Below are 14,459 nucleotides of genomic sequence, written 5' to 3' on the forward strand. Positions count from 1 at the left end.
CATCACAGCTTCATGTGTGTCTTTCCTGAAACACCCAGCTCAACCAGAAAGGAAAACAATTACCAGATAAGAAGATGTCTTACTGGTTCAGGGTATGCGCCCATTCACGTGCTTCCTTAAATAGCATCCCACACAGCCTTTATTCAGCTTCTACTGCATGATTTGCTCACACCCACTATTTACAATGAGCACCTCCTGATGGGCAGCAATTGCCGAGCTCTAAAACCTCCTTTCTTTCCCCCTTAAATTATTATACCAGAAAGCAGATCCGTGAGAGCGATGTTTTCCAGCTATGTTGAAGAATGATTGAAAAATAAAAATTGTGCATCGTTCAGGTATAAAATGTGATGTTTTGATATGTGTATACATTGTGAAATGATTACCTAGTTAATTAACATATCCTTTACCTCACATCATTACCTCTTTTTTGTGGTAAGACTACTTGAGATCTACTCTCTTAACAAAGTTCGGGTGTATAATATGTTATTAATAGTAGTCACCATACTGTACATTAGGTCTCCAGAGCTTATTCACCTTATAACTGAAAGTTTGCACCCTTTGACCAACATCTCCCTTTTCCCGCCACCATTCCCACACCTTGGCAACAACCATTCTGTTACTATGAGGGTACTTTTTTAGCTTTCACATATTAGTGAGATCATAACAGTATTTGGTTTTCTGTGTCTGGCTTATTTCACTTAACATATGTCCTCCAGGTTTTATCCATGTTGTCACAAACGACAGGATCCCATTGTGTTATATTCCACTGTGTGTGTGTGTGTGTGTGTGTGTGTGTGTGTGTAATCACATTTTATCCGTTCAGCCACTGGAAGACATTTAGGTTGTTTCCATGTCTGTGTCTACTGTGAATAAGGCCACAATGAACATGGGAGTACAAGTATCTCTTCAAGAAAGTGATTTTACTTCTTTTGGATATGTACCTAGAAGTAAGATTATATGGATTATAAGGTAGTTCTATGTTTAATTTTCTGAGAAACCACTACAATGTTTTCCTTAATGGCTGTACCAATCGACATTCCCAGCAGCAGTGTGTAAGTTCTAAGTGTTACTTTTTCTCTGCATCCTGCCAACACTTATCTTCTGGCTTTTTGATAATAGCCATCCTAACATTGTGGTTTTGATTTGTATTTCCTTGATGATTAGTAATACTGGACATCTTTTCATATACCCATTGGCCATTTTATATCTTCTTTGGAAAAGTGTCTTTACAGGGCCTTTGCCCATCTTTTAATTGGGTCTTTTGGTTTTTGCTATTGAGTTGTCTGAGTTCCTTATATACTTTGGATATTAGCCCCTTATCAGATATATGGTTTGCAAATATTTTCTCCCAGTCTGTAGGTTGTCTCCTAATCTTACTGAGTGTTTCCTTTGCTATGCAGAAGCTTTTTAGTTTTATGTACAGGCATACCTTAGAGATATTGCAGTTTAGTTCCAGACTACTGCAATAGAACAAATATAATAAAATGAGTCAATTGAATTTTTTGGTTTCCCAGTGCATATAAAAGTTTCATTTACACTACACTGTAGTCTATTTAAAGTGCCCAATGGCATTATGTCTAACAAAACCAGTGTGAATATTTTAATTAAAAAATACCTTATTGCTAAAAAAAAAATGCTAACCATCATCTGAGCTTTCATCATGTCATAATCTTTTTGCTGATGGAGGGTCTTGCCTCGATGTTGATGGCTGCTGACTGATCAGGGTGGGGTGCCTGTGGCAATTTTTAAAAATAAGACAATGAAATCTGTCACACTGATTGACTCTTCCTTTCATGAATGATTCCTCTGTATCATGTGATGCTGTTTGAAAGCATTTCACCCATTGTGTATTCTTGGTGCCTTTGGTGAAGATTACTTGAACATATATGGGTGATTTTTTTAGAAAAGATATAGCTTTGAATTAGCTGAAATTACAAATGTATGGTATATCACATTTGAATTTTTTTTAAAGATTTTATTTATTTATATGACATAGAGACAGCCAGCGAGAGAGGGAACACAGCAGGGGAGTGGGAGAGGAAGAAGCAGGCTCCCAGCAGAGAAGCCTGATGTGGGGCTCGATCCCGGAACGCCAGGATCATGCCCTGAGCCGAAGGCAGACGCTTAACAACTGCGCTACCCAGGCGCCCCTATCACATTTCAATTTTTATAAGACTATGCATTGTTTTATGTAAAAAACAAAATATTTAAAGTCAGTTTATAAATTGCAAATTGTAGTATGTTAATTACCATTAGAAATAAATAATATATGGCACATCTTTTTGAGATTCAGGTTAAGTTACAGAAACTGATTCTCCTCATGCAGGTGGACTATTTGAGGGGAAGTTTCTCTTTTTCTGTGGACAACCAAATTATGCATATGTATTTAGGTTCTAACAGTTGCCTGAGTTGTCATTTTCTGTTTAACTGAACACCAGATACCAACTAACCAGCTTCCCACACCAAAATCATAAACACTTCCCATAGCAGTCCTATGCGCTTTGTGGAGATTCTCCCTTCCACTAATTTCCCAAATTTCCAAACTCTCACTTCCCCTGGTACAGAATTACAAAACTACGTATGTCAACGTTATATCAGAGAAAGTGTTAATGAGCTCTATTTTCTTTGGAAAGGAAGAACTGTGAGTATAAAACTAAAGGCAGTTCAAATCAGGTTATCACATGTCCTTGGCTGGGGGAAAAAAAAACCCTCTAACTTACCATGATTAATATAGCATATTCATTCAGCCAGCCCCTGTGGGTCCTGGAACATAAGAAATTTTAGTTTCCAGCATACCCAGTGAGTAGAATAGTGGAATTTTTTTAACTGAAGTACAATTGCATGTTATAGAATCAAAAGAATGTAAATTCCAACTCTACAGATGTAGGTATTTGGGGAAGATGGGTCTAGTCAATGAATTGGAATCATCTTGGTGTTCTTTGGCTAGACACTTCAGGCCACTGACTATGAACAAAGTAAGCCCTACTCTTTTATTAACCACCTGCAAAAATGAGGGCAAAGGATCAACTAGGTCATTGGCAGATTGCCACATTCTCTCTGATGAGCTAGAAATAGATGTTGCTCAAAAATGGGCTGACCTCTTCCTTTTGTACTTCTCTCCCTCCAACATATCAACACCTACTTAGGGTAATATTTATCATTCTTATCTGAATTGTGAATGTCAGAGTAACCACACTTGAAAATGATGCTTTAAAATTTCATGAAATTATACACTCAACTTTTATTTCTTAGCTTGGAATATATATGCCCCTCAGCTCTAAATTTTCTGAAAACTTTGCATTTTTACCATCCGCTATAGTCTTTTATGGACAGCCTCCAATAGTCAAAGCTGTACAATGTAAATTTTCATGGTTTTATGAGGATAATTTATTTTATTTCTTTCTAAGAGAAGCCAGGAAACTATCTCTTTTCAGGTTGGGTTGCAACTGAATACCTGGATCGGAAAATTCCTAAGTACACTGGGTATGTCATGCACTCTCATGCCACTATGTTTAACATCTTCTTTTTTTTTTTTTTAAGATTTTATTTATTGGGGCGCCTGGGTGGCACAGCAGTTAAACGTCTGCCTTCAGCTCAGGGCGTGATCCTGGCGTTATGGGTTCGAGCCCCACATCAGGCTCCTCTGCTATGAGCCTGCTTCTTCCTCTCCCACTCCCCTGCTGTGTTCCTTCTCTCGCTAGCTTCCTCTCTGTCAAATAAAAAAAGATTTTATTTATTTATTTGACAGAGAGAGAGACAGCCAGTGAGAGAGGGAACACAAGCAGGGGGAGCGGGAAAGGAAGAAGCAGGCTCCCAGCAGAGCAGGGAGCCCGACAAGGGGCTCGATGCCAGGACCCCGGGATCATGCCCTGAGCCTAAGGCAGACACTTAACGACTGAGCCACCCAGGAGCCCCTATGTTCAACATCTTTTGAAAGTCGAAACCTAGCATAAGAAATTGTCAGGGCTTAAAAGGAATTGGGATGGGATTCCCACCAGCTCATATCCCCCTTGGGAGGTAGGGAGGATGAAAGGGAACTATAAAACTAATATTTCCATGGATTTATAAGTTGTTTTCTATTAAAAACATTTTTATATCAAATTATCTGTCTAGCAGAAATCTTCCTTACTAGGATATTTGTTTTTATAGGTACCCTAAGTTCTGTTCTATTTAGGCCCATAAGAAAAGGAGGAAAATATTTCATTCTAAAGAAATGCAGGAAAACTGGTTTGTACCAGAAATTGGAAATTCAGCCTATACAGTTGCTCTCCCTAATGCTTATATAAGGGAGATGCAGAGTTAAGAGTGAGATGAGGGGTGACAGATGTTTACACACAAGTTTACAATGTGCTTCTAAGTATTACTGCCCTCTACAGATGGTACTCTCAAGGCTTATCTTTAAGACAACTTTAAGACAATAAATCATAAAATGGGCAGAAGATATGAATAGACACTTTTCCAATGAAGACATACAAATGGCTAACAGACACGTGAAAAAGTGTTCAAAATCATTAGCCATCAGGGAAATTCAAATCAAAACCACACTGAGATACCACCTTACGCCAGTTAGAATGGCAAAAATGGACAAGGCAAGAAACAACAATTGTTGGAGAGGATGTGGAGAAAGGGGATCCCTCCTACATTGTTGGTGGGAATGCAAGTTGGTATAGCCACTCTGGAAAACAGTGTGAAGGTCCCTTAAAAAGTTAAAAATTGAGCTACCCTATGATCCAGCAGTTGCTCTACTGGGTATTTACCCCAAAGATACAGACGTAGTGAAGAGAAGGGCCATATACACCCCAATGTTCATAGCAGCATTGTCCACAATAGCTAAATCGTTGAAGGAGCTGAGATGCCCTTCAACAGATGATTGGATCAAGAAGATGTGGTCCATATACACAATAGAATATTACTCAGCTACCAAAAAGAACGATTTCTCAACATTTGCTGCAACATGGACAGCACTGGAGGAGATAATGCTAAGTGAAATAAGTCAAGCAGAGAAAGACAATTATCATATGGTGTCTCTCATCTATGGAACATAAGAACTAGGAAGGTCGGTAGGAGAAGAAAGGGATAAAGAAGGGGGGTAATCAGAAGGGGGAATGAAGCATGATAGACTATGGACTCTGAGAAACAAACTGAGGGCTTCAGAGGGGAGGGGAGTGGGGGAATGGGATAGACTGATGCTGGGTAGTAAGGAGGGCACATTGCATGGTGCACTGGGTGTTATATGCAACTAATGAATCATCGAACTTTACATCAAAAACCAGGGATGTACTGTATAGTGACTAACATAATATAATTTTAAAAAATTATAAAAAATAAACATTATATTAAACAAAGAAAAAAATAAGGCATTGAAAATAAAAATAAATTTGTTGAATGAGATCAATTACCTATAGAGGCGAATACTTCCAAGAGCTTTTCTATTAATAGGTATTCAGTAGTCTCTCCAACACTAAATTCCAATTAATATGGCCTTGATGTAGCTCCAACAGAACTTGGCTGGAATCTGATTCTAACCAAGGAAGCTGAAACCCAATTAATTAATCCATCCCAGGTGTTAACAAAAACTGTGCCAAGGAAAGAGGAAGGATGGTCATGGAGCCTAGACAAGGAGAGCACAATAAGTGGGTATTTAGTTATTGGTAGCGAATTCTGTACCACCCAAGGAAGTCACGCTTTGACTGGTTGAATTGAGCTTTCTAGTCTGCTGAAAGCGTTACCCTTATAGTGGATATTATTCAGATGCTTATCTCCACTGAGTCCTAGTTTCCCCATCAGTATAAACCATAGGAGATAAGTTCTGAGAGGTAATGGGGGATACTTTGTATAGGATCTGCAGGCCCCTGTGAAGACCTGACTTTTAATATTAGGGAACTGGGGAGCCATTGGAAGGTTTTGTTTTTCATTGGAAGGTTTTGAGCAGAGGAGTGATTGGGATTATCAGGAACTAATATTGTAAAAGGATAGAAGGATCAAACTAGCTAATCCATGTAAGGCACTTAGCACCATGCCTAGTTCATTAATAGTGCTCAATAATGGGTAATCGTGATCATAAGTACCATACTTAAGTGAAGCTATCAAAGTAGCTCTTCTTCACCAAGAGTAAATCAAGAAGAAATAGAAAATCTGAATAGACCTATAACAAGTAAGGAGATTAAATCAGTAACCAAAAACCTTCCAATAAAGAAAAACCTCAGACCAGATGGCTTCACTGGTGAATTCTACCAAACGTGTAAAGAATTAACACCAATCCTACTCAGACTCTTCCAAAACAAACTGAAGAGGAGGGAACACTTCCTGAATCTTTCTGTGTGGCCAGCATTACCCTGATACCCAAGTTAGACAAAGACTTAACAAGAAAAGAAAACTAGAGACCAATCCCTGATGACTATTTTTTTTAAAGATTTTATTTATTTATTCGACAGAGACAGAGACAGTCAGCGAGAGAGGGAACACAAGCAGGGGGAGTGGGAGAGGAAGAAGCAGGCTCATAGCGGAAGAGCCTGATGTGGGGCTCGATCCCATGATGCCAGGATCACGCCCTGAGCTGAAGGCAGATGCTTAACCGCTGTGCAACCCAGGTGCCCCAATCCCTGATGACTATTGATGCAAAACTCAACAAAATCCTAGTGAGCAGAATTCCACTACATGTTAAGCAGATTACATGATGATCAAGTGGGATTTATTCCTGGAATGCAAGGATAGTTCAATATACAAACTATCAATCACTATAATAGACAAAATTAACAGAATAAAGGAAAAAATGGTCATATCAATTGATGCAGAAAAAGCACTGGCCAAATTTAACATTCTTTCGTGATAAAAATACACAACAGAGTAGGAATAGAAGGAAAGTACTTCAACACAATAAAGGCCAAGTATAAAAAGCCCACACTGTGCTCAATTGGTAGCATCATACCCAATGGTGAAAGACTGAAAGTGTGTCCTCTAAAATCAGGAACAAGACAAAGGTGTTAACTTTTGCCCTTCTATTCCACTGAGTATTGTTGAATAGTATTGGAAGTTCAAGCCAAAGCAATTAGAGAAGAAATAGAAATAAAAGGCATCCAAATTGGAAAGGAAGAAGTAAAAGGATCTCTGTTCACAGATGATATATTCTTATATGTAGAGACCATAAAGATCACACACACAGGCACACACACACACTATTATAAGTAATAAATGAATTCAGCAAAATTGCAGGACACAAAACACATGGACAAAAATCAGTTGCATTTCTATACACCAATAATGAACAATCTGAAAAGGAAATTAAGAAAACAATTTCATTTACAATAGTATCAAAATTGGAGTTAAACTTAGCCTGAGGCAGGACTTTCATACTGAAAACTACAAAGCATTGCTGAAAGTAGTTAAAGAAGACACAAATAAGTGGAAGGATAAAATGTATTCATGGATTAGAAGACCCAGTATTGTTGTGACTACTATCCAGAGCAATCTAAAATTTCCCGGAAATCCCTATCAAAATCCAAATGGTGGGTTTTTTTGCAGAAATAGAAAAAAAATCCATCCTGAAATTTATATGGAATCTGAAGGGATCCCAAACAGCCAAAACAATTTTGAAAAAGAACAAAGTTGGAGGTCCCGTGCTTACTGGTTTCAAAACTTACTACAAAGCTAGAGTAATCAAAACAGTATGTTACTGCCATAAAAACAAACAAACCAATGAAATATAATAGACAGCCCAGAAATAAACCACCATGTGTATGGTGAAATGATTTTACAAAAGGGTAAATTCAATGAGGAAAGGATGGTCTTTTCAACAAATAGTGTTGGGAAAATTGGATATCCACATGGAAGAGAATGCTTTTGGACCCTTACTTTGCACCATATCCAAAAATTAACTCAGAATGGATCAAAGACCTAAAAATAAGAGCTAAAACTATAAAACTGTTAGAGGAATACATAGGAAAAAGCTTGATGGCATTAGATTTGGCAATGATTTCTTGAATGTGACACCAAAAGCACAGGGAACAAAAGAAAAAAAATAGATAAATTAGATTTTGTCAAAATTAAAATTTTTGTACATCAAAGACACTAATTCAACAACAAAAAATAAACAACTCAATTTAAAAAATAGGCAAAGCCTTGAATAGGCATTTCTCCAAAGATCACAAATAGCCAATAAGCACATGAAAAGATGTTCAACATCACTAATCATTAGGGAAATGAAAATCAAAACCACAATGAGATACCACTTTATTCTCATTACAATGACTATTATCAAAACAAAGAAACAAAAACTTTAGAAACAAATGGTGGCATGAATGTGGAGAAATTGGAGCCTTCGTGCATTGCTGGTGGGAATGTTTGGTACAACCACTGTAGAAAACAGTATGTCCGTTCCTTGACAAATTAAAGATAGAATTACCACATAAATCAGCAATTCCCCTTCTGGGTATATATTCAGAAGAACTGAAAACAGCGTCTTGAAGAGATATTTGTAAACCCATATTCATAACAGCATTATTCTCAGTTGCCAAAAGGTAGAAATGACATAATTATTCATTGACAGATGACTGTGTAAACAAAATGTGGCATATACATATGATGGAATATTATTCAGCTTTAACAAGGAAGGATATACTAATACATGTTTCCACATGGATGAACCTTGAGGACATTATGCTAAGTGAAATACACAAAAGGGTGATTCCACTAACACAATGTAGTGAGAGTAATTAAACTTACAGAGACAGAAAGTAGAAGGGTGGTTGCCAGGGGATGAGGAGAAGGGTGAATGGTGAATGGGGACTTAGTGTTTCATGAATATAGAGTCTGAATTGCAGAAGATGAAAAGAGTTCTGGAGATGGATGGTAATGATGGTTGCCCATCATTGTGGACATATTTAATGCCACAGAACTGTATATTTTTAAATAATTAAAATTGTAAATTTTATGTTATGTATATTTTACTATAATTTTAAAAAAGTAAGCCCCCCCTTCCTCTGAATCTGTACTCTCCAACAGATTTCTGGCTATCATTTCTCTTTATGTAAAATTTTCCTGTGTAGAAGATACATGGCTTAGTAAGTCCTATCCTGACAGTCCTCAAGGCTGACAACTAAACAGTCATTCTGATTTATACATCAGGCTCTTTTAATTAGGGTCAGGGAACTACATCTTACAGAAGGATGACTGACAAAATTTCATTTCTAGATGGTATTACCACAACTCAGACCCTAAAAAGCAGTGACAGTCTAAGCCTCGGCTCTAGGAAAGTCTTGGTTACCACTTCTCTGTCTAGTAGCAAAAACCAACCTGTTATAAAAAGCAATGCAATAGGCCCTATTTTCCCTTCCTTATTATAAAACTAACTTGGAGTTGAAAATACCCAGGAATGGGGTGCCTGGGTGGCTCAGTCACTTGTGCGACTAACTCTTGGTTTTGACTCAGATCATGATCTCAGGGCTGTGAGATTGAGCCCTGTATCAGGCTCCTTGGTCAGTGGGGAGCCTTGCTTGAGAGTCTCTCTCCCTCTCCCTCTGGCCCTCCCCCAACTCATATATTTGCGCATGCAGTCTCTCACTCTCTCTCTCTCTCTTGCTTTCTGTCTCAAATAAATAAATCTTAAAAAAAAAATACCCAGCAATGATTTCCCAAACCACAATTACTTTCTTTTCCTGTGTCAGAGAGTACTTTGTTGAAGTAAGAACTGAATAAAAACTTACTACTGCTATAGAAAGTCTCTGAAACTACCAAACTATTCTAAAGTCCTCAGCTGCTTCATGTGGGAACACATGTGGGAAGGCGTCTTTCTTTTGTTTTTGTTTTTTCAAGATTTTATTTATTTGACAGAGAGAGAGAGAGAGAGCACAAGCAGGTGGAGCAGCAGGGAGAGGGAGAGGGAAAAGCAGATTCCCTGTTGAGCAGGGAGCCAGACATGGAACCCTGGAATCATGACCTGAGCTGAATGCAGACGCTTAACTGGCTGAGCCAACAGGCACCCCAACTGTGCTTTCTTACACTGCCAAAATTGTGAAGGGAGAGAGAGGAGAAAAAATAGCACCATTCAACTAGGAAGGCAATTTTAAAAGAATAAGGTAGAAACCCTTCTCCTCCATATATTCCAGCCTCCCCTGTCTTCCCAAGGCTAAAATGGGAGCCACTTCCATGTGCTCTTATGGGTGTCCATTGTTGAGCCATAAGCCTTCTCATATTGCATTGACACCACCTGTTCACTCTATCTTCCACTGGAATGGAAGCAACCTCACAAACTGTGTCTTCAGTCTTTGTTACCTCGGGGCTAGGGCTGTCCTGGCACACAGTAAGAACACAATAACTTTTGGCCAGAAAAATAAACAGCATACTGCTATGTTTAATTAACTCTACAATCCCAGCAATTATTAGACACTTCAACTGCAAGACCACTAAGAAAGAAAAAAAATTACAATCAGAAGATACCAGGAGTTGTAAGACATTCCAGTGTTAGGGTTATTATCACCTTGATTTCAGGCCTGAAACAGGGAAGAGATGGCCACAAAAAGGTTGAAGACTTAATGGTATCACTTCATAAATGCAGATATGTTCATATACATTTACACAAACAAAAACCTTTTTAATTAGTTCACTTGGCCTATCTTGAGCTTTTCCTCTCAGACCAGATGTTTCAGATTTTGAAGAATCACCCTCTTGTCTGAACACCAGGTAATTTTAGATAGAGGGACTTGTCCCCCTTTCTTAGTTATGGTTATATTCTGAGGCTGAGCTCTAAAAAAGAGTATTATTTGTTGTGTCTACCAAGGCAGTTTAAATGATGAGGATCAGTGCATTAAAGGGGAAATACTTTTGCCTCCAGGCAAGACTCTAAGAAAAGAAATAAAAGAAGCTCATTCATCATCTGCTGAGGGGAAACATATCACTACAGAAATTACTAGGTAATGAAAAATCTGGGCAGTCCCATGGCACTTTTAATCAGAAGATCTCAATACAGTCCCACCATGTCATCAACAAAGTCTTGTCATCAACAGGATGAGAAGTAGAAAGTGTTATATATCATAAATCTAAGATTTTTAAAAGGTTAATCAAATTAATAAAAAGATAATAAGGATGATCATTATATACACAGATATATTTACATATAAATACACATACACACACAAGATTTTAATTTGGTTGCATGTCAGATGAGATCACGTGTGAATATTTGATTGTAAACCCCTAAACACCACACAAGCAATAATAAGGAGCTGAGTTTCAATCCTGGCTCTACCACTTCCTCCCCCTGTGACCTTAGGCAAGTGTCTTACCTTCTCTAAATGTCAGAGAATTATAAGAATATGCACCTCACTGTAACCAGGGTCCATGGGATACTCCCCATAAAGCACTTAGAAGAATGGCTGGCATATGGCAAGTGCTCTGTAAATATTAGCACCCTGCATTTGAACTACAGTAGATGCCCATTTGCCACTCCTACAGGACCCCCTTCTCCCACACAGCCTGGACTTAGTTTCACAATGTTTTCATTTCATCACTCCCAGTTTGGTCTCACTGCCCTCCCACCCAGTCTGGGACCCATACAACTGCATTTGCTACCCCTTGGGGGTCCGTTCTTCTTTGGCCCTTCCACCTCACCTTCCTGCTCTTCCTTTAATGATATCCTTAGGCCAGGATCATCACAACGACCTCAGCTCCGTCTTCTCACCTCTAATCCATCCTACACAGCTTTACCTCTTTATGAGATCCTAAGTATGACCTTCTCTTCTCAAAATTCTCAAAGCTTCTCCACTGTGTAATAATTTCACTTATGACCACAGCATTCAAGACATTTCACTTTTGGCTTCCATCTGCCTTTCCAGGTATCTCTCCAATTTAGCCAATCTGATGTACTTATCCTTATGCTACATTCCCCCACATCCATGGTTTTGTTCATACAATTTTCTTTTATTGCAATGTCCTCCCCTTCATCTCTGGCTTTAAAAATCCTAACCCTTCTTCTAAACCAATCTCAAATTCCACCTCCATTGCAGGGTACCTTTCCAACCTCCATTGAACTATCTTATGTGTGTCTTCTTTGGGATACTTATATTTAATCTTGCACTGGGGTCTATTCCATCATAAGGCCTTCTTCACCTCTGTAGTCTATCCCTGATTTTGCTCATACAAGTGAACAATAAATATGGATGTTGCCCACTATGTTTAATTGGTTATATTTGAATACACATATTTACTTTGAGCCTCTGTGTCACATATGCCCTAAAACAGGAAGATAAAATCAAACCCTTTGTATTTGCTGCTGTATTTAGCAATACAGAGTGGGTCCCGGGTTGTTGGAATCTCTCTACCTGACAGAATCTTCCAGCTCATCAAACCAATGTATCATGAGTTCCTTTAACATGCAACAAATAAAAACTTGGCCATGATATGTCCACTTAGCTAACTACTATACTACTAAAAATATCTTAATCTGGATGTGGATTTAAGCTGAAAATTGAACAATACATGTTTTTGCTTTTGTTTGTTTGGGGTTTTGATTTAGTGATGCTAGGGGGAAAAAAACAAACCATTACAGTTCTTGCTGTACTAGACGGCTTAGTGAAATCCTCTATCCAATCTCAGAATAGAAAGATGTAGACGATAGAGCTAAGATTCAGTAATTTAAGGTAAGCCTATAGAATATCAAATGAAACTATTTTTAAAAACGTGTTAACCCTATCTTCACTGTTTGTTTTCAATGCTAATGAGGCCTCTTGGTCAGCAAGTCAGACAAAATATGATTTGTTAAACTAGATGGAAAACAGTGATTTTTGGAAATCAGAATATCTTAGTAGTGGATCCCCAAAGACTTCTCAGGTTTTTAAGTCTGGTCCTAAGCTACTTGGCCAGGAATATGACCGAAAAATGCTCTAAAGGTATCTCTGGAAAATGCCATTCGGGAAGCCCTGCCTCTTGAGATTACCAAGAACCTTGACATGGCTGTGTAGCCCAATCTAATCAGAATAGTTAACAATTAAAATTCAGTAATGCCTCCAACAAGAAGACATATTAAATAAATAACTCAAGATGATGTCTTTGGAGAGCAGCAACACTTTTTTTTAAATAACTTCCTTCTCCTCCCTCTAAGTTGGAAAACTATCACAGGAACACCTATATTATGAATAGTTTTACAGGTCAGTTCCTTTCTTTACTGCTATGCATACAGTGATCATCATTTCCAAATTTTCCCAAACCACATGATTCATTTTAAGTAGGGGCAGTTTCTTAATTCTATAATCAGATCTTATTTTATAGTGTGGATTTTCATACAAATAAATTCACATACCAGTTTAAAAAAAAATGCTTTCCCATACTACCTTACCCCTAATCTTTTATTCAGACACTGTTGGCTCTGAAGAACCAGTTAATGAAAGGCCAGTTTTGGCCATTGCTAAGGCCCCAGTGCTTATTCTCATTGCCTCCCTCTATATCCTTTGAGAACATTATGAGAATTTAAAAGGCTTTACACACTTTCTCTCACTAGTAAGAGTTCCCCTCAATGTCTTATTCACTAATAATATCAAACAAGTTTATTTCCTGAAGGCATCCACCAAATGATCAGAACTCTCCTCCAACACCATTCCTTCTGTAACAGCATTGGGAAAACTCACCGTTGGCATTTCAATAATTGATGGTCTGGGGATAGAAGTCTGGAAAGTAACTGCGTCACTGTCCGATTTACCTTCTAGGGAACCAGGTGAATCCTCAGGGGTCTCAATAGGCTGGTTGGCAGTGTGGTTACTTGAATTCAGATTTGCACTGCCATTTTTCTCTGAGCAGATGCCGGAATCTCGCCTTTCCTCTGGAGTTCTTTCTTCCCCTTTTGAGTGACTTGGGTGCCTCCCTGCTTTGGCCATGGGCTGAACATAGATGGTGGAATGAGTATCAGCTGTGCTGGGCTGGTCAAAGGGCGCATTCTCTCTTGTATTCCCAAAACAAGCAAGCAGAGCTGAGCATGGAAAAGGATGCATCCTTCTAGATGGAGATTTCAGTCTTCTGGTGAGCCTTGCTTTCCATGTGGACATGACCTGCAGTGAAACATTGCACAGTTCAAAGCAGGGGAAACTTTTCCGGGGTTCAGATAACCTCCAGTTTCCTTATAGTAACTATTTCCTTGCCTGAAAGAGAAGGACTTTGTAGTGGTTACCTCTAAATAGAAGATTAGGAGATGGCAATGCCACCCTCCCTTGGAGACACTTAGCAGCCAACTCCCCTTCGGGAAGCGTCTGTCCCAGGGTGATATCACGCTCTTCCTTCCTTGATACTGTCAGTGGCTAAAGAAGGCTGTCTGTGAGGCATGTGTTGGCTTGGGTTACAGTCCCCAGGCAGGGCAGACGCTTCAGTGTAAGGTAGTGCCAAGTCAAAAGACAGTTGCTTCAGGTTACCCTGAAGGCATAAAGATAATGTAGCCTGATAGCGTCCGCCATAATAGCATCAGCCTGTGTATCAATAAC

General features: G+C 38.7%; 1 protein-coding gene across 1 annotated transcript in view; it reads right to left on the reverse strand.

Annotated features, from left to right (window-relative positions):
- Nucleotides 1-14,045, reverse strand: part of FAM107B (family with sequence similarity 107 member B) — a 236,558-nt gene extending 222,513 nt beyond the window's left edge. The window contains exon 1 of the mRNA XM_034643412.1: nt 13,617-14,045. Within this exon, the coding sequence (XP_034499303.1) occupies nt 13,617-14,030 (414 nt within the window). The 5' untranslated portion in view covers nt 14,031-14,045. The remainder of the gene's footprint in view (nt 1-13,616) is intronic.
- Between the last annotated feature and the right edge of the window lie 414 nt (nt 14,046-14,459).

Source organism: Ailuropoda melanoleuca, chromosome 15 (assembly GCF_002007445.2).
Source record: "Ailuropoda melanoleuca isolate Jingjing chromosome 15, ASM200744v2, whole genome shotgun sequence".
Classification (NCBI taxonomy): Eukaryota; Metazoa; Chordata; class Mammalia; order Carnivora; family Ursidae; genus Ailuropoda; species Ailuropoda melanoleuca.